Here is a 19107-nt window from a genome sequence, read left to right as displayed (position 1 = left end):
ACTTCCCTTATGACAAACGAAACTGAAATTGATAAACTCGAAAAATGGGCTTGAAAATAATAGGATTTTGACTTATTTAAGCTGCTACAAACCTTAACAAAAAGGATTTTCTACATTGGTACATGTCGTACCACCTTTACACCACAAGATGGTAGCAAGCTTCCTTACATTAACTTGTTAAGCGGATGTCTGTAAACCAAAGGCCACAGTTAATTGTGAATGTGTATCTATGCTGTAGTTACCAGAGGTCAATTTCGCCACAGTTGAAATATTCGTGAAAGCACAAAAAGCCAAGAAACGTACCGTACACTAAGAAGTTACGTTAATTTTTCATGCATGCATATAGTTTTCGACGCGGATGTCACACATCTGCTTCAGTCTTCTTCCTGTCTTTCGCACCACTCGGTCAAAGTGTCACATCTGAGCTGCAACTGCACATCACCCAGGAACCGAGGCTGATTCAGCACGGCCGTCAGCTTTTAAGTGAAATGTAAGTTACTTGTTAAAAGTAAAGGCAGACCATGTTTCGTTTTTTTTTTTTTTTTGGAAAGTTAAAACTGTGGTCCAAATTAGGTTTATTTATCAAAAAATCGTCGATATATTGAAGTCATTCCTCTTCCAGATCCGGTGTGCAATTTTCAGCCGTGTCTGCTGTCGCTAATAGTTATTTCAGGTGCGTTACGTCTCTCCTTCGGCACAGATAACCGCTTTCGTTGGAATTTGCGCTAAAAGTCATTGTTTCCGCTGAAAGAAGTGTCCACGGGTCCACTCCACGCGCGCCGCCCTCTGGGCTGGTCCTTTGAGTGCACGCGCGCTCCTTTTTTTCTCTCACTCATTTTGCTCTCTGAAGCAGCGCGCGACTCTTCTCCAGCCACCCACACCTGGATTCACCGCTTGAACGTCCACTTCTTTCTCTGGTATGTACACATTGAGATAATTCGGTGACTTATTTCTTTAATGTAAACTCCACTGCAAAAAAAAAAAAGAAAAAAAAGAAAAAGAGAATAAGTTACATCTATTCTTGAAGTGTTCAGAGGTTCTTGTGTGTCAAAAAAGATGCACATTAAAGTATTTAAATGACAACAGAACCAGACAAACCCCTGTATAGATTGTATATCCCGAGCAGCCCAATTATATTTTAACGCTGCTTTTCTGACTTATCAATTCGTCAAATTTCTGATGACATACGTGAAAGCTGAGAAGAAGCGACTTTGTCTGTTAAATAAAGGGAAGTTCGGCTATACTTGCCTACGAGAAGTTGATGAAGTGCGGTTATGCCCTTGTTCTTGCACTCTTCATGATGGACAGATGTCCTACCACAGAGGATGTTTAGAAATCATGCTGCAATGTCAAAACAGTGGAATTTACTTTAAAGAGTTTTGTCATAACCTGTGTTGCCATCAACAGGGTTGGCAATGTCTCCTCTCAAGCTTTCACCCTAAAGGGAATTCAGTGAAGCACAGACTTTCAAGAGATGTAGTATTTATTTCTTCAGTATTTCATTTGTTTGTGTTAATCTTTTTTTTTTTTTTTTTGTCCTTGATGAATGTCCGTCATTCTGTCCAGACGCTGATCTTAAAAAGTTGCTGTTTCTATGATAAGTGGCAAGACTTTTCCCCGAATTTATAAAGTATAAACCAACATGGCCCAGCCCCTTCCCTGTCTGTTGCTACACACCGTCAGTGAGCTGTCTGAAAGACAGCAAATTTGCTTTTTGGGAAATATTTTGGCTCACAAAAGTTGCCAGGCAGTCTCAATTTCCCGGCAAATATCCGGCAGAATGGTAAGAATGGCTCCATTGGCACCTAACAACTGCCTTAAAGCATACCAAATTCTATATTGTTTGGATTTGTGATGGGTACTTTTCCTAAATTTTTCCAGCTAGATTTTATTTCTGTCAGTGTGTTAGATATTCCTTCAGTAGATTATTCATAGTACATGCCTGCAGGAAACCACCTAGAGGAAAAGGCTGGGCTGCCTGTTTCCTCAACATAGCCATCTATCAACATTTTTTTTTATGGTTTTAACATTAAGCTTGGGCAGGTTGCTAACCCTTGTAGATTTTTTTTTGTAATCTCTGAAAATATAGGTTTCATAACTTTAAAAAGTTTAAGGACGATGAAGAAATTGTGAGAGTTTTGATGGGTAAAACCACTGTTAGGCCGGACTCCTTCACTTCCTGTTTCTTTACGAGGTCAGTTCCTGTCTATAGCCCTGGAGCTACATACAGGCAGGAAGGAAAGGGACTTGTGTATATTTTCTGCTGTAGGAAGAATTAGAATTGCACATTGCCAAAGTCCTAAACACCTGGATATGTGCTGAACATGACACAAGGCAGTCAGCTTCCTCTTGTTGGACAAAGTCTCGACCCTCCAACATGTAGAAAACAGGGGAAACCTCTGAGAGTTACAAACAACAATCCGGGTCTGGCCTCTGTATCTCAAGGATGTGATGACATCATGTAGAAACAGGACGTCCCGATGGCTGAGACGCCTTACTTTTCCACTGTTGCCCCTCTAACTCTGTCTCCCTCTCCCCTCTGTTGGAGTGTGTGCTAGAGGGTCCAGTGATAGCTTGCTTCCCATTGTCCTATCATTCCTGCCCCACTCGCATTCTGCATCCTGTCGAGTTTCCTGCTCACGGTACTGAGTTAGAAAGAAAGGTCCGACCACAAAAAGGTAAAAATAATGGACCAAGAGGACGGGTAGCAAAAGCAATGGCTGCTGTCTTTAAGGAGAAATCTGTAAAACAGGACAGATTTAGGACCGAGCGTGTGAGTATGTGTTTGACTGCTGTGAATTTTCCCTGTGGGAGCAGCTTATCTGCAGTCCACTCAGCAGGAAAGGGTGTGTCACTTGGATATGGATGTTTGCGGGAGTGACGGTGTTGATGGAGGGGTTGATGTTATTGTGATTTTTAGAGGAATGCACAGAATGCTCTGTAGTAGTTTCTAGGTCAAAGTTTTGTTGCTTCCTTACATTGTTTGAACTGGACAAATCCAGCAGTCTGCTGAAACATACTCGAGTGCTGAAGTGGAAAGTGACATTTCCACAGCTCTTCTTCAGTACCGTTTTTATGAACTTCTGCATCAAAGATGGAGAATGGGTCTGATTGCCATAACTGGAAGGTGAATGGGCAAAACGATTCACCTTCCAGTACCTATTATTATATGTCCAGTTATTTGGGAGTAGGTGGCTCTCTGTGTTGCCCAGAGTGTAAATATCTAAAATAAAGCTTTTTCTTGACGTTTATGAAGATGTATCTGCTTTGCAGTGAGAACTTAAAAAGTTATTTTACAGTTTTAACTGAAGACGTATTGCACCTAATAATCTAAAACATCATTTCGAACTGAACTGGATTGTTCTATCATGCCTAGAAATGATATAATATGCACTTTGAAAGTTATGAAACACTTTTTCCTTTCCTTTGCACACACAGATACACGCACACACACGCACACACGCACGCACACACACACATATTGTACATATATTTCACATGATCATAATGTAAAGTAGAAAAGAACATAAATAAAAAAAATCTGTCAGTTTTTATTGATAATTCATCAAACAAAATGTTGAATGATATTTATAACCTTCTTAATAATCAATAAAAAAAATTGCATTTTAACAATAGAGCATTCGTGCCCTTCTGGTAATTACTGCCCAGTAGTTTACATGCTTGCACTGGTACTTTGACACTTTGTTTGATCTGTAAGGCCTTCTAGCATTCACTCTGATCTTTATCTTTTTTTTTTTTAGATTTTTTTTTTGGCATTAGTGGCCTTTATTGACGGTTACCAGGCAAGAAATGTTGGATGTCAAACCGAAGGTTTAAGTTGTTTTTTATGAGTAGATGAAAAAAACGTGAGACTTTTGCTTTGTCTGTTTGAAGCATAGAGTAACAATGTTGCCATTCTCCCATTTTGTTGCTGTCCCCTGCTGGTCAGCTGGCTGAAAGAAGCTATCATACAGCCCATTTACAAGAAATGCAAGTTTGCAATTTTGGAAATATTTGGGTTGCAGAAAATAAAGATGGTCGTAGTGTTGAAACTAACATGAAACTTAAACTGTTTTAAAAATACAGTCTTCAACCTACAAACACCATGCCTGTCCAATCTAATTACTTAACCTGCAAATCAGTATCTGCAAAAATGCTACATCCACAACTTCTGGCGAATACCATTCAATGCTATAGTATTGAAGTGTCATGATGTGGTTCATTTGTTAAACAAATTAACCAAAAAAGTAAAAGAATACAAAAACTGAGAACTGAGACATGTCCTTTCAACAAACAGGTTAGAGGTTAAAATGTTTAAATTCAAACTAAAGAGTAATCATGCACAGTTCCATTCTTCAAGAGAAACCGTCTCTCTGGCCTGATAAATAAAACAAGTTTAATTCAAAAAGTAAAATCAACACGTTTTACAAGAACCTGATAATGATAAATTTCTTAAAAATCAGATATCCCTGGACAGAGAGATATCAGTCTTCATTAAACCCACTCTGATTCAGAAACCAACAAAAATGTTGTTCTCTTGTTACCAATTGAGCGGAAATGAATGCGCAACGCTCAAGTTCATTGTGTGAAGCATTGATAATAAATAATACACCTATGTACAGCATGAGCATTATAGCGCTGCCTCTAATGTCTAATACACTAAACGTGTCTTAATATTCTCTCTGTCTTGCTGTTATATTTGAAAAGTTGCTTTATGAAATAAAAAAATCAAACATGCATCTGCTGCAATTATCTGTGATTCTGACTTTTACAGTAAAAGTTTATTATAACTTTAACTCTGGAGCACGACCATGCAGAGCAGCGGAGAGCTCTGCATGGCTCTCTGCTTCTGGAGAGCTCACCATTTATACAGTCAACGTTTTTGGTATTTCCGCTGAAGCATTTCATGGTCAGCCAGCTGGGAAACGGTGTCTGACTTCAAACACGAGCGCAGGTATTTAGGTGAGACGACAGCCCACGAAAAAGGTCACACGTGAAGCTTGAGTAAAGTTCTTTGATGCCTGGTGAATATTAGCAGTGGTGCAGCCAGACTTATCAGAGACGAGCATCGCACTTCTCCTCCAACAGAGGAAGCAGGTTTTGTTTCACAGGGTAGTCTAATTATTACTTTGTATTAGTGTGCTGCTATAAAAATCTCCTATGACATTTATCGACCAGTCCGCAACAGGAGGTTGAGTCTGTGCTTATTCATGTCCTGAACATGAAGAAGGGCCGTTTAGCGCAGAGGCATAGCCGAAAAACAGCGATTGCTCCACCATTAACTTCACCCTCAATATATACAGGGGGGAAAAGAAGCACTAATGCACCTTTTGAGTGCTTTTACTTTCTTTAAAAGTCAAAGTTAGCAGTAAAAGCTATCCCCTCCTGCATTGTATCTCATTGTTGTCATATGTAATTAACAAGCAATGTGAGCTCAGACTGTCAGACTAAGTGTGATGTTTATAGGAGATTAACTGTGCAACCCCCCACTTTACCACTCATCGCCAACACCACAGAACGCCCACACACTCTCATACTCTTAACCCTCGTACATGTTATGACTTTGAAAGCTTGCAATCTGAACTTCAGTGGTTATTAAACATATTAAGGTGAGCTGCTCTGAGCAAGTGAGAATTTCCAATCACAGGGAAACGTTTTCTTTCTTTCTTTTTCTATCTGGAACCCACAAATCGGCTTCAATCGCACCAGTTGTAAATTTATTACAGCTTCTGTGTGCAGAGGGTGGAAAACAAGGCAATGACAGGATTATCTAGTTAACGGGAACCTAACAGGGAATAATGACTGATAAAACACTTCCCAGTATATGTGTGATTGCGACAGTTTTATTATTATGTCATACCTGTTTGTGGTCACCTGCCAGTCCCAAAAGGGCAGGAAGAGTGACAATTGTACATAAAAGGGCAAAGGAAGGCTAGTTAAATCAAAATGGCCTCGGTGACGCCCCATGTCACTTCTACTTTCCTTGCTTCACTCAATAACAGCATCTGAGGACTGGAGTGGATGTAGAGAATGTGAAAGATGCTGTAGCAGAGAGTGGAGAGCAGCAACAAAAAGGAAAGTGTGAGCTTGGGGTGTTTTTGCGGCTCTGCAGCTGCTCTGGGTGTGTTTGTGGATGGACTCTGGCCTCAGTTTCCAGGAAAAGGGGGGAGCCATCAGAAGGGTGGACAGGAAACCCTAACAGGGCTAACTTCCTGTAACTCTCACGATGGCCGGTCTGATAGTGAGAGAATGTTTGTGTGTGTAAATTTGCTGCTGTATTTTCTGCTGCATTACGTTGCCCCAAAGCAGCTGCTGTTGCTGTAAAGTTCTGTAAGAGGGCTTTTAGAGGGTAACGAGTAAACCTGCAAGTTGCCATTTTGTCACAATGAAAGTAATGAATGATTTCTCTTCCTTCTCTGCCATAACTTGTATTGTTCTCCTTTTGTGACTTCCTGTGCATTCCTGAGTAGGTGGGGTGGCTGCAGCCTGGAAGGTTAGCCATCTTGAAAGGTTGCAGGTTAGAATCTCAGAGCGCTCTGCAGACATTATCCTGAATTATGTGTGAGCTCAGCCAAAAGTAATCACTTCTAAATTAAAACCTGCATTTGTCTGGGTGATGATCGTTTGGGCCAGCTTTTTATAACTTCCAAATAAAGACTACACATTTTAAAACAGACCATAAATGCAAAAGTCCTGCTCAGTTTCTTGTAAATGTATTCACACCTCTTAAGCTTTTGTCACATTTTGTCACATTACAATCTCAAACTTGAATGTATTTTGAAAAGATTTATATGTGAAAGACCAACATGTTGCTGGTCTCGAGTCTTGTGCACAGTCCTGGCATTGTTAATCTTCCCATCAACTCTAACAAGCTTGTCTCTGGTGAAGACAAGGATCCCGTAGCATGATGCTGCCCCCAGCATGTTTCATTGTGAGAACGGTGCGTCCACTGTTTGTCTGCCACCGCACTCTGACACATTGGCAAAAGAAAGTTTAGGTTTGATCTCATGTTTGTTGAGTTTCCTCTATGATATGAGACAAGCTGCAGAAACAACCACAAAAATACCTTCTGGTTTGTGGTTCTGACGTGAAAAATAGTAAAAAAAAATAGAATATATATATACAGATATATATAATAGGTGTTAATGATTTTCTTTTAGGCTCTTATGTGAATGGAGAACATGCATCTTCGTCTTGATTTTGTCAATGATAACATATCAAAACAGGCACTTTCTGATGATTATTTTTTGTATCAAAAGATGCCATTCCAAAAATTTTGCGTGTTTTTGTTTGTCTGCTTCTTTACAGTGTCCAGAAGCCAAAATGAAAGTTAAAGGGTTTCAAAAGATTTCTTTTAATTGTGTTGTCTTGGAGGCATGAAATATTTCTGAAAAGTACAAAAAAGAAACACTTGAGTAAAGACACCACATTTTCACAGTATCATGATATCAACACATCTTAGACAAAACGTGCAACATGGTTTGAATGCTTTTATAGAAAGCAAAACGTTTATTACCAACTCTTTTCAAATATGATAACATGGTTATTTTTACAGTCAGAATAATGTTTTTTTAATAGACTTGCACAAAAATGTAGAACAACCACCAGCTAAATTTGTGTTTAACTTTGAAATCTTCTTGATGTCAGCAACATTAGTTAGTGAGGCTGTCTGCTCCTATCAAGCCTGCAGTGGGCTTCTTGACAGACATGCTTCTTGTAACTTAGCAACTGTAATTTAAAACATTTTGTGATGGGTGGTGCCGCTTTAGTTTTTAGACTACATCTGACCCTGGTTTTCTGTGTTTCTTAATAGCAGCTTAGACCTTCATGCCTCCTCATGCATAATCTGATGAAACATGCTTTTTTATTTTTATTTTTAAGAGGAACTTTTCACAACCGAGCAGAACATTTCTTATCCTCTTGTCATCTTTTACAGGAACAAGAAAGAGCAAGCATCTGACATGGCTTTTGCTTTGGTGCTTCATTACAGGGTTGAGATTAGGATTTTATTGGTGGTCTTAAAGGTTCTGACTTGATTATACTTTAATGATCTTTTACACTCTCTTGCTTCATCTAGAAGACAGCCAATTGAGCTTTAATAAAATATTCCAACACAGAAATAGATTATCTCGTCTTTACAGTTGCTTCTATTAATTATATCCATATTAGAATGGCTGAAGACTCACAGTGTTGTGAAAGACCCAGTTCATTTTACTCCAATAGGTCTTGACAAGTTAACTCTATAAATTGTGCAATCAAATGATTTAGCTTTTTCTGGGCTTCTGCATTTTAAAAATATAATTAAAGGAAGTGCATGGATATATGTGTATGGATATATGTGTATGTATATATATAGTATATAGTGTAGTGTACACACATAAGGGTGTCTCCTTTTACAAAAGTGATTGTGATCAAAATACACTTTAAAATCAGACAGATAACATGAGTAAGTGTAGTTTTCAAAGTATGATTCTGTGTATTGAGGAGAGAATGGTATTGACCTGACCCTATGTAAAATTGTTTTAAAAACAGGAATGTCTCGGTGTGGCCTAGTCAAAGTTATATCTGGTTGAAATATTGTGGCATGACCTTCCACAAGGTCTCTGTGGGTCTTCATGCTTGAAGTCCCTCCAGTGTGGCTCAAGTAAAACACTTTTGCAAAGATATAAAAGATTCCTCTCCAGTTGGCTGTAATGCTTGTTGGCAGCCAAAGTTACAGTTATTGGGTTTAGGGGCCGGGGCTGCACAGTGGCGCAGTTGGTAGAGCTGTTGCCTTTCAGCAAGAAGGTTCTGGGTTTAATTCCCGGCCCCGGTCTTTCTGCATGAAGTTTGCATGTTCTCCCTGTGCATGCGTGGGTTTTCTCCAGGTACTCGGGTTTCCTCCCACAGTCCAGAAACATGACTGTTAGGTTAATTGGCCTTTCCAAATTGCCTCTAGGTGTGAGTGTGTGTGTGCATGGTTGTTTGTCCTGTGTGTCTCTGTGTTGCCCTGCGACAGACTGGTGACCTGTCCAGGGTGACCCTGCCTCTCGCCCGGAATGCTAGCTGGAGATAGGCACCAGCAACCCTCCCGACCCCACTGAGGGACAAGGGTGTAAGAAAATGGATGGATGGATGGATGGATGGGTTTAGGGGCCAATAAATGTTCACATATGGACAGACTGGTTTATATAATGTTTAATAATGAAAACAAATTGAGAAAATAACTTTTTGTAGTAAGTCTGGTTATATTAGTTGAATCTAAAATTTGTTTGATGAACATTTAAGCCAGACTAAAAAGCAAAAACAGAACAAATCTATTATGTTTTTTTCTTCTTCTCACCACTGCATAATGTATGTCATTGGATAAAAACTGATATTAACATTAAGTAGAAAAACAAGATATCATAATAATAAAAAAAGCTTTAATGTAGCATCTCTTCTCATGTTTCTCTCTGCAGCACTCTGTTTTTAGCCAAACTCTTTAATCTACTCAGTAATAAGGTCCCCTAAAACAAAAAGGTTGACATCGTTAGAAATTTCTTCTAAAGCAGCAAAGAGTATGTTGTTAAAAAACATGAGACGCAAGTCTTTCTGCTTTATACCTAAAAATTTTTAGAGTACCCGTTTGCCCTCATACTAATAATTGTGTAACATGTTGGTTTTTTTTGCTGAATTTGACAAATTTGACAAAACCTTGAAGTGATACTAAATGGGATTTGAAAAATAAATTATTTTTTCTGCTGAGCTGAGTGAAATGATAAAAAAAGCAGGAATTCCCCATCACTACAAAGCAGTTTGCATGTATTAATCTATTTTTATTAAAACCATGTAAAGTCAGCTCATGCAATAAAAGCAGCTAATCAGCTTCAGTCCTTTTTAACATCTGATACTTCATGTAGATTGTAGAATATTTTTCACTAATGACTTCTTATTGATGCCCTGCGACAGAGTGGCAACCTGTCCAGGGTGACCCCGCCTCTCGCCCGGAACGTTAGCTGGAGATGGGCACCAGCACCCCTGTCGACCCCACTAAGGGACAAGGGTGTATAGAAAATGGATGCATTGATGCAGTCTAAGCTCAGTAACCAACAGCTGGTAGTCAAATGCAAACACTCTTATCTTTTAAATATTACTTAATGCGAACCTGCAATATTTTTAAAGTACCATCACTAACCAGAACAGCTTATGTTTATAGCCCTTGTTGTTCTGCTTTCAAATAAAACAATAGACAGTTTTTACTGTACATTTCTTCCTCTTTGTGTTTGCGTTAGCTTTTTATTTGCTTTGTGAACGTGCAGTCTGCCGAAACGGTGTGGTTTTCTCAAAACTGGAAGTCGGGATTGACACAATGATCTTTGTCAAAGCCATTACGCACCTTCACGGCTGAGCCGCTTTATGTCCGTTACCCTCTGCTCCTGTGATGACATGTGAAAGCTTGTTACGCCACAAACTCTTAAGCGTCCACACGCACATGTACATGTGTACACAGCTGTTGACCGAAAGAATAAGTTAATAGCCTCTCTCGAAACGCCAAAGCAAAAAGGGAAGTGGCTAACCTCACATCTCTCTCTCTGTCAAACCTTATCTCAAGCTGTCTGTCTTTTTTTTTTCGTCTAACTTCTCTGCTTGCAACTGCCTCACGCTTTACTGCTCCTAAGCCTTTTTTCTCACATTCGGTCCTACAGTTCCCTTTCTCCAGTTCTCTGTCCGTCATCCCCGCTTTGCCCCGCTCTACCCCACAAGCCCCCCCGTCACTCAACTCCTCCCCTCTGTTTTTCTTTCCAGTGGCGATGGTGATTGACAGATGATCTGACAGAGGAAGACATCAGGTGAGGAAAAAAGTGAACTTCTCCTTCCTACCCCACAATTAATTCCTCGCTCTCCATCTCCTGCACCTCCTACCGTTTAAGGGAAGTTTTTTTTGTATGTTTAAAGTTAGTAACTTCTCTCTCTGCAGTTCTCTATGGTTATTTTGATCAATGTGTGTTAGTAATCCAAGTTGCTTTCGGTTCACATAGGCGCCCAGTAATTAATTTAACTGCAGTGATGAGACACAAGTTCTCTTCTATTTTTTATCGCTCTTGAAGAAAACAATTATTTTAAAAGTGGAAAAAAAAAGTTACAAAGAAAGAATAAATCACCTTCTTTGCATTTACAGACGCCGTCGCGGTTCCGGTTATTATGGGGTGTGCCTGTTGCAAGCAGAAAAAGTCCGCCAAATCATTAGGAGCAACATCAGGAACAGTAGATGTTACCGATCTGTCTGCAAACAATGCAGATGGCCTGTCTGGAGGTTTGTCCCAGGGACGCTACTGTCCGGACCCCACTCAGACCATCCCAGACTTCAACAAGCCCTTCCCGTCCCCTTCTGTCTTCCCCAGCACCAATGCGCACCCTCGGCCCGGAGGCATGGGTAGGCAAATCATCTCCAATTTAAGACGTTAAAGTACTACTCCTCCTTTGATGAGTTCTCTGTCATGCGATGTCTGTTTGCTGATTTGCGCCAGCACAAATATTTGAAGAACGGGAGTTTAGTGGCGGATGGATGAGTTTTGTTTTTGCTGCAGGTGGTGGAGTCACTCTCTTTGTAGCTCTGTACGACTATGACGCTCGCACCGAAGATGACCTCACTTTCCAGAAAGGAGAGAAATTCCAGATCATCAACAACACGTGAGTTGTGAAAACACGCACTTGGAGAAATATGTATTCATACACCTTCAACTTTTTCCACACCCTTCATGTTGCAGCCAGAAACTTTGGGGTGTCTTAATGGGATTTGTATGAGACAGTTGAGCTCAAGTTGAGTAAAATTACAAAGTGGAAGAAAACGGACACATAAAGTTATTTTTTTACAAATGTGTGGTTTCCATTTGTATTCAACCCCCTCTACTCTGAAACCTCTGAATAAAATCAAACCAATTGCTTTCAGGAGTCACCTAATGAGTAAACATGAGAGTCTGTGTGTAATGAAATATCCCGCTGTTCTGCAAAGGCCTGAGAGGATTGTTAGAGAAACAAACAGCTGTGGAGACAAACAGCTTATGTGGGACAATCTGTTGATAGGACAGCTGATTGTTGTGCGGATGCAAGTGTTAAATGCATTTGCTAAGAATGGTCATAAACATCCGAGTTACTCCTTTAATTGTAAAGTGACAAACTAGAAAAAAGGTCAAGATAGGTGAATATTTTTAGGAAACAACATAAGCAGCGTTTCAATGTCTGCAGACGCTACATGAAAGGACCACAGCAACAGATAAGAACTTATCTAAGAACTGACAGCGTATGGAGTTCTGTGAAAGCTAAATTGATCCATGTTCAATGCGTTAAAGGAAGTCAGTTGACTGTTTTTGTATGCATTAAATTCCTCCCATTGTGAATAAATGTCACTAATGAAAAAAACATCCGAGGTCTCGGCAGCTGCAGGGCACGTCGACCAGCCTTTGTTATTGAAAAACATTTTGCCCTGCTCAGGAAATCCAAAATCAATTTACATGATGTTAACATTTGACCAATGCTGTTTATTTCTTATCCAGCAATATTTTTTATTATTATTATTATTTTTTTTATAAATTGTCTTTGGTTACAGGGAGGGTGACTGGTGGGAAGCCCGCTCGTTGAACACCGGCAACTCAGGTTACATCCCTTCCAATTACGTAGCTCCTGTTGACTCCATACAGGCTGAAGAGTAAGTTTGCACCAGTAAACTAAAACACGCACAACAGTGACTGTTTGTTTTTTTGTGTGTGTGCTACGCTTTAAGCCAACACTTAAGACTCCCTTAGTGATTGACATGTAGTCTGAAAGCAGAGGTCAAGTGATGTGTGATGTTATTCCAATCACCTGTGTGGCGCTCTCATGGTGACAGGTGGTATTTTGGGAAGATGGGGAGGAAGGATGCGGAGAGACAGCTGCTGGCTCAGGGCAACCAGAGGGGAACTTTCCTCATACGAGAGAGTGAGACCACCAAAGGTGAGGAGAAGAAACATTCAACACGTCTATATGCGCTATCTCTTTAAAGATACTCTAAAAACAATCAAAGCTTTCAACTCTTTCATGTCAGCCAACCTTCCCTTCACGTAGCCTTTCGCATTTCTCTCACACAGGTGCTTACTCACTGTCCATCCGGGACTGGGACGACAACAAGGGAGATCATGTCAAGCATTACAAGATCCGCAAACTAGACAACGGTGGCTACTACATCACCACGAGGTCACAGTTTGACACTGTTCAGCAGCTGGTAGAGCACTACACAGGTAACACGCCAGCAGATTCACAAATTCATCCTCCTCCTTCCTGATCGCCTGTCAGCTTTCAAAGCTCCTGTTTCAGTGTCGTCATACTGAAATATTGCTTCAGTTGATGTTTAATTCATTATTTACAAGTCTTTAGCATAAACCTTGAACTTTTCACATAGATATTATCAAATTACTGCCATGGCCTTCAGTGTACTTTAGTCGCGGTGCTGTGTAGGAATGTATGAGTATTATAAACGGTCACATGCAAAGATGCTTTGCAGTAGAACCACACAGATAGGTGGATTCAGCAGTTGTGAAGCAGGAGAAAATAATGCATGGCTTAGAAACAAATGCAATGTGGCATGCATTTGAATTGAGAACCAGTTACTCTGACTGCCCTCATTAAGATCCAGGGTGACCAGCTGTGTAACCATTTTTGGCTACGTTGCATTTGGGGATAGGTTCCAACTTTGCACATCTAGAAACTGAAACTTATGCTTATTTTTCTACAGTAATTTAAGTTTGGTCGGATTTGATGCAAAGCTTCTGTGAACTTCAATTATTAAGTCCACAGATCCTCAGTCAGATCTAAATTCAGCTCTTAAAATTTCCATACCGAAGCTGAAGAAAAGTGTCTCCACAATACGACGCTGCCGCCACCGTGTTAGGTAATTTTAAAGATTTTTTTTCTTGTCTTCTTCACAATAATAACCTACTTTGTGTTGGTTTTGGTTATCGTATGTGAGCCTGGGCATTATAAATCCCTCTAAAAGATGTAAAAAATAAAAAATAAAAATTGTAGCTGCAACATGACGTGAAAAAGTTCAAAGTGTATGAATACTTTTGAAAGGAAATCTTAAATAGCCTACCTGATACCGCTTTTTGCATTGTGCTTTTATAAGCATAAACAGTCCCTATAAAAATAACTGAGTCAGTTATGATTAATAGGAAGAATGAAGTTACTCAGGCCTTTTTAAAATGTAAGAAACACGTTTTACTTCAGCTACAAACTCGAAAAAGAAGAGTTTGGATGACATAATGTGTTTCACTTCCGTCTCTAGTTGAAAGTGTAAATCTGCCCCCTACTGGCGCATTTTGGGAATAGCGCTCATAATTCAGTTTGCATCTTGGCACGTATTTTTTTCTCTTTCCCACAGCATCCTGGCTGTGTTTCTGCCACATTTATGCATATTTTTGCTTTGTACATTATATGTTTATGTGTGTTGTGGTGTTGTATGTTTGCTTAACTTGCATTTTTCTTTTTTTACCTTTTGCATTTGCTCTGCTCTTCTCTATGTTTTGTCTGTTTGTATGTCTCTCCGTCTCTCTCTGTCTCAGAGAGAGCGGCGGGACTGTGCTGCCGCTTGATGGGCAGCTGTAAGAGGGGCATGCCTAAGCTGGCCGACTTATCAGTGAAGACCAAGGATATGTGGGAGATTCCCCGCGAGTCTCTCCAGCTGATTAAGAAACTGGGCAACGGCCAGTTTGGAGAAGTCTGGATGGGTAGGACTGTTGGGGATTCGCTGAAGGAGAAAAAAGAACAACAGAAGCACGCCTGTTTAAAAATGTATAACTGCAACGGGATAGAAAGTGTGAACATTTCTTAACGTAAAACTGGAAAGAAACAAATTCATAAATAAATAAATTGAAAAATTGCAAGTGGACGCGTCACGCAGAGGAATCTGAGTTCCCGTTCCATATCCAGATGTGCTGAGTTGTTCTCCTGATCCTCCTTTTGTTGCATGTGCATGTTTTTAAAACTCACATCACATTTTGTCACCCCTTTCCATCTTTTCACCAACCCACACCTTCACCCTTTCTTCTCCCATCCTCCATCACCAAACTTCTTTCCCACCATTTCTGGCACCCCCTCTCCCTTCTCTTCCTCTTAGGAACTAACGATGGACTCTGTTATTACCTGACCAAGCCCTGCCTCAACTCCACCCCTCTCACCCTGGGCCTTGGGCGGGACGCCTGGGAGGTACCAAGGGAAACCCTGTCAATGCAAAGGAAGCTGGGACAGGGGTGCTTCGGGGATGTCTGGATGGGTGAGACTGATGCGGGCTAACTCTAAAAGTCAGGAAAAACAGGGAAAAAATTGAGCTGTAACAAAGATTATTTTGGTTTATTTCAGTGTCTAATTCAAGATTTCCTTTTATGCCAGTGTATTGTTTCTCAGTAGAGAACACACCGGATATTTTTACCTTAAAATATATAATCCTGAAAGAGTTTTCCAGTGACTGAATCTGAATGTTTTAACATATTTTTTGAGCTGTACAGGTTTTCATCCTGATGTCATCTGTGTGTACAGTGCTGCAGGAAGTTCACACACTTCTCACACTGTTTTAGGTCCTTTAAGGGCGAATTCGGACCATTCTTTTTACAGCGTGGATTGAATACCTCCTCTAAAATTTAGAAAATGTTGTTGAGCATCTCTTTTTGTTGCCGTCACCAAGATCCCTGCACTATTCTGGATGGATATTTCATCTTTGTTCTAATCTGAAATATTAGAATTACTTTAAATGGGCAGTTTTTAGTTGTTTCTTGGGTTTCAAAGTCTCCCTTTCACTTCCCCAAACCTACTTTGTTAATGAGTTCAATCTTTAACTCCTCTGATAAAGAGGAGGTAAGAGGAGCTTGTCTGCTTGGGCAGATGCAGACTTCAGTCAATTTGAAGGTGTTGATTTTTGATCAGGCACTTTTTTCTTGGTTTCACCCTGTTTCATGTTGATGCTAAACTTGCTCCATTCAGATAATGACACTGGTGTTTTTGGCTTAGCAATCTTGGTGGTTCCCAGTTCAAACCAAAGTTGAGGAAGCCAGTTTGGAGCAAATTAACAATATTCCCAAACACTGGGATTATAGTTGGTTGCTTAATAATCAGTCCACAGTTCTATTGGTTCCTTGAAATCCCTAAACATATGAAATTCATGTCCATAATGAGAGTATGAATACTTCTGACCGACACTGTGACTAAGGTCTGCTTTTATTGATGTAAGAAAACCAGACAAACCTCCGTTCATTTGTTGTCCCTCAGCTCACTCATTAACATCACGCATGCCCTCCAAAATACCAATGCATGCATCAGCATTTACCACATGCAACCAGTTCACTACTCCATTTTGTTTATTGTTTGCTTTTTATATGCTGCAGACACACTGCATGCACATGCAGCCGTCAACAGGACAGACAAATTGGCACGTACACGAGGCCTTTTTCTGTGTGCATCCCCACTTTTCTGTGCGCCCGTTAACATCAACTCGTCTGTATGCCAGGCATGTGGAACGGCACCACCAAGGTAGCGGTGAAGACTCTGAAGCCAGGAACCATGTCCCCCGAGGCCTTCCTGGAGGAGGCTCAGATCATGAAGAGGCTCCGGCACGACAAGCTGGTGCAGCTGTATGCCGTCGTGTCTGAGGAGCCCATCTACATCATCACTGAGTTCATGAGCCAAGGTATCGGGGTTGAGTAGACTGTCACCGCTCTGACATATTGTAGGTTTGAACTGCCTCCATCACAGCAGGGGGGAAGCCTTGCTGACGTCAAATTTTTGAAGTGACTTTGAATTTTTTTTTTTTTTATGCCTTAAATGAGACGTATGGTTAATAAAACTCAAAGGGCTTTCGTTCAGTCATAAGGATTCAGTTCATATTAGAAAAGAAAAGAACAGAAGCAATATTGATGCTGATTTTTAGCCGTAGCGCTGTTAAACACCAAAAGCCAAAAAGATTTTTACTACATCACTTCCCAAAAAAAGAGTGCAGTGAAAACCAGTGCTCTGTTTCTACTTTATATGAATTCAAAACTTGGATCCTGAGATTTTATCAGTCTTGTGTCTGATCCAAGTTGGAAAACCACTGGTTCTGCTAAATGACACTTGGTGACCAAGATAACTACTAATACTTTACTTTCCAGCACTGCAGAGACAAGTTCATTGAAGAAGATTATATATTAATCTAATAATACCTAATCTAATTAATCTTACATATTGAGAAGGACACAAATTGTCAAAACTGAATATCTGCAGTTTTTATGCTGGCTGTCTCTATGTTTTATATGCAAAGCAGCCATATTGGATCATGAAGTCAAGTTTGATGAGAAACATCTGACTTTTTTCACTTTCGCCTGATAATTTTCCTAATTTTAAAGACAAAACATGTCGTCTCAATGGATAAGAATGTCATGTTTTTATTGACACAACAAAGAAGTTGTGTTGCTTTAAGGTTCGAAATTCCTGTTAAGATGGTGGTGCATGGAAAACTTTAGTTTCTGCGATGGTACATAGTAATAAATTGTTTGAGAACAATTGACTTGAACTGCCATTAAAAAAGTTTAGTTTTGTTGCCCTGCTAAAACATGAACCCCTTCCCCATATTCTTAAATCTTTTGCAGTGGTAAAGTTCACAAAAGGGGACTATTTTGTAATTATGTTACATCTAAAAAAAAATATATATATATATATAGTTATCAACTGGATTTTATTTAGAGGTATAACATGATTTCTATCACATGAAGTCTAAGTTTGTGGTTGTAGTGGCACAAACTGTGAGAAAATTCAACAGTAATAAATAGGCATTGTAAGTATAAACACGAAAGAGCTCTACATGTTTGGCAGTGAAGTACACGCTGCAGTTTTTCAGTTTCAGCTGTGTTATAGAGAAGTAAGTGTACATTAACAATATTTCTTAAGACAACATGAGAAATGCATATAATCTGAAAATGTAAACTAATTATGTCAGAATGAAATTACAGAATTACCTACTTAAAAATGTCTTTTACTCCCACACACTCTCTCCCCCCTTCTCACACAGCCTAACATTTTATACATAGGATAATATTTTATGCAGTAGTGCAGAACAAATTAAGATAGGTAAAAACAAAGATCAAAACTAAGTAGCTTATTTAAAATCCAACTTTATATATATTGGAAAAAAATTAAAATATACTGTAAAAAGGTTAGTGACCCTATCTTCCTTCAATAACCATCATAACTAGTTAGAAATTGACACCAGAAACTTGGAAAATTTTTAGGAAAGTATATTTTCCTGTTTTTTAAAAAGTGACCACCTTCTCCATTCATCATTGAAAGGTGCCTGTTTTTTTGTTTGTTTTTGTTTCTCATAGGAAGCTTGCTGGACTTCTTAAAAGACGGAGAAGGGCAGACCCTGAAGCTGCCTCAGCTGGTGGACATGGCAGCACAGGTGAGGTTCAAGTCGAACAGCAGGTGGTGGGCAAAAGCGAGGCTTTTAGCTCTGCCGCAGACATGAGCATACTGGTTTCTCTTTGTGTGCAGATTGCAGCTGGGATGGCATACATCGAGCGGATGAACTACATCCATCGTGACCTGCGAGCTGCTAATATCCTCGTTGGAGACAATCTGGTGTGCAAGATCGCTGACTTTGGCCTGGCCAGGCTAATTGAGGACAATGAGTACACAGCCAGACAAGGTAGCTGAATAAAACATAAGCGTACAGCTTCTGCCAGACATGTGCAAGTGCTCGTGATGGATGAAAACATCAGTAATTTTGGCTTTTTTAAAAGTTATCTGAACTAATGCTTCTGAAGGGCGGAATGAATGTGCATACATTCATTTTTTAAAAGCAAGAATCAGGTGTGCAAGTTTGAATTTATTGTGGGTTTTCTGTTGAGCATTCAGTGTCAAAATTACACATAAAATCTCAATTATAGAGTAGTGTGGAAGAAAAGTCTTCTGTTTTATTCGGCAACATTTTATTTCACATTCATGCAGACAGAAACACTGGTGTTTCACCACCATTCAGTTTATGAACAGGTTAGGCTTTAGTTTCCTTTCAGGTAAAGATGACAGATTCAAGTGGTGGAACCATGGAGACACGTGAATGTTTTAATCGGACAAATTGGACAATATATA

At 39.8% G+C, this 19107-nt stretch overlaps 1 protein-coding gene across 4 annotated transcripts in view; it reads left to right on the top strand.

Moving 5' to 3' along the window:
• The first annotated feature begins 813 nt into the window (after positions 1-813).
• Positions 814-19107, top strand: part of yrk (Yes-related kinase) — a 22271-nt gene continuing 3977 nt past the window's right edge. Inside the window, exons 1-11 of one of the 4 annotated variants that reach the window (XM_008421833.2) lie at positions 814-917; positions 10768-10811; positions 11141-11395; positions 11550-11652; positions 12569-12667; positions 12848-12951; positions 13086-13235; positions 15110-15265; positions 16493-16672; positions 18342-18418; positions 18511-18664. In XM_008421833.2, the coding sequence (XP_008420055.1) occupies positions 11164-11395; positions 11550-11652; positions 12569-12667; positions 12848-12951; positions 13086-13235; positions 15110-15265; positions 16493-16672; positions 18342-18418; positions 18511-18664 (1255 nt within the window). In that variant the 5' untranslated portion in view covers positions 814-917; positions 10768-10811; positions 11141-11163. Of the gene's footprint in view, positions 918-2657; positions 2679-2711; positions 2774-10767; positions 10812-11140; positions 11396-11549; positions 11653-12568; positions 12668-12847; positions 12952-13085; positions 13236-14555; positions 14721-15109; positions 15266-16492; positions 16673-18341; positions 18419-18510; positions 18665-19107 lie in introns of those variants that run through there. The other 3 variants (XM_008421830.2, XM_008421832.2, XM_008421831.2) reach the window with 3 other exon arrangements.

The sequence above is a fragment of the Poecilia reticulata genome, linkage group LG11 (assembly GCF_000633615.1).
Source record: "Poecilia reticulata strain Guanapo linkage group LG11, Guppy_female_1.0+MT, whole genome shotgun sequence".
NCBI lineage: Eukaryota > Metazoa > Chordata > Actinopteri > Cyprinodontiformes > Poeciliidae > Poecilia > Poecilia reticulata.
Note: the sequence above shows the minus strand (reverse complement) of the source record. Positions and strands in the feature narration are given on the sequence as shown.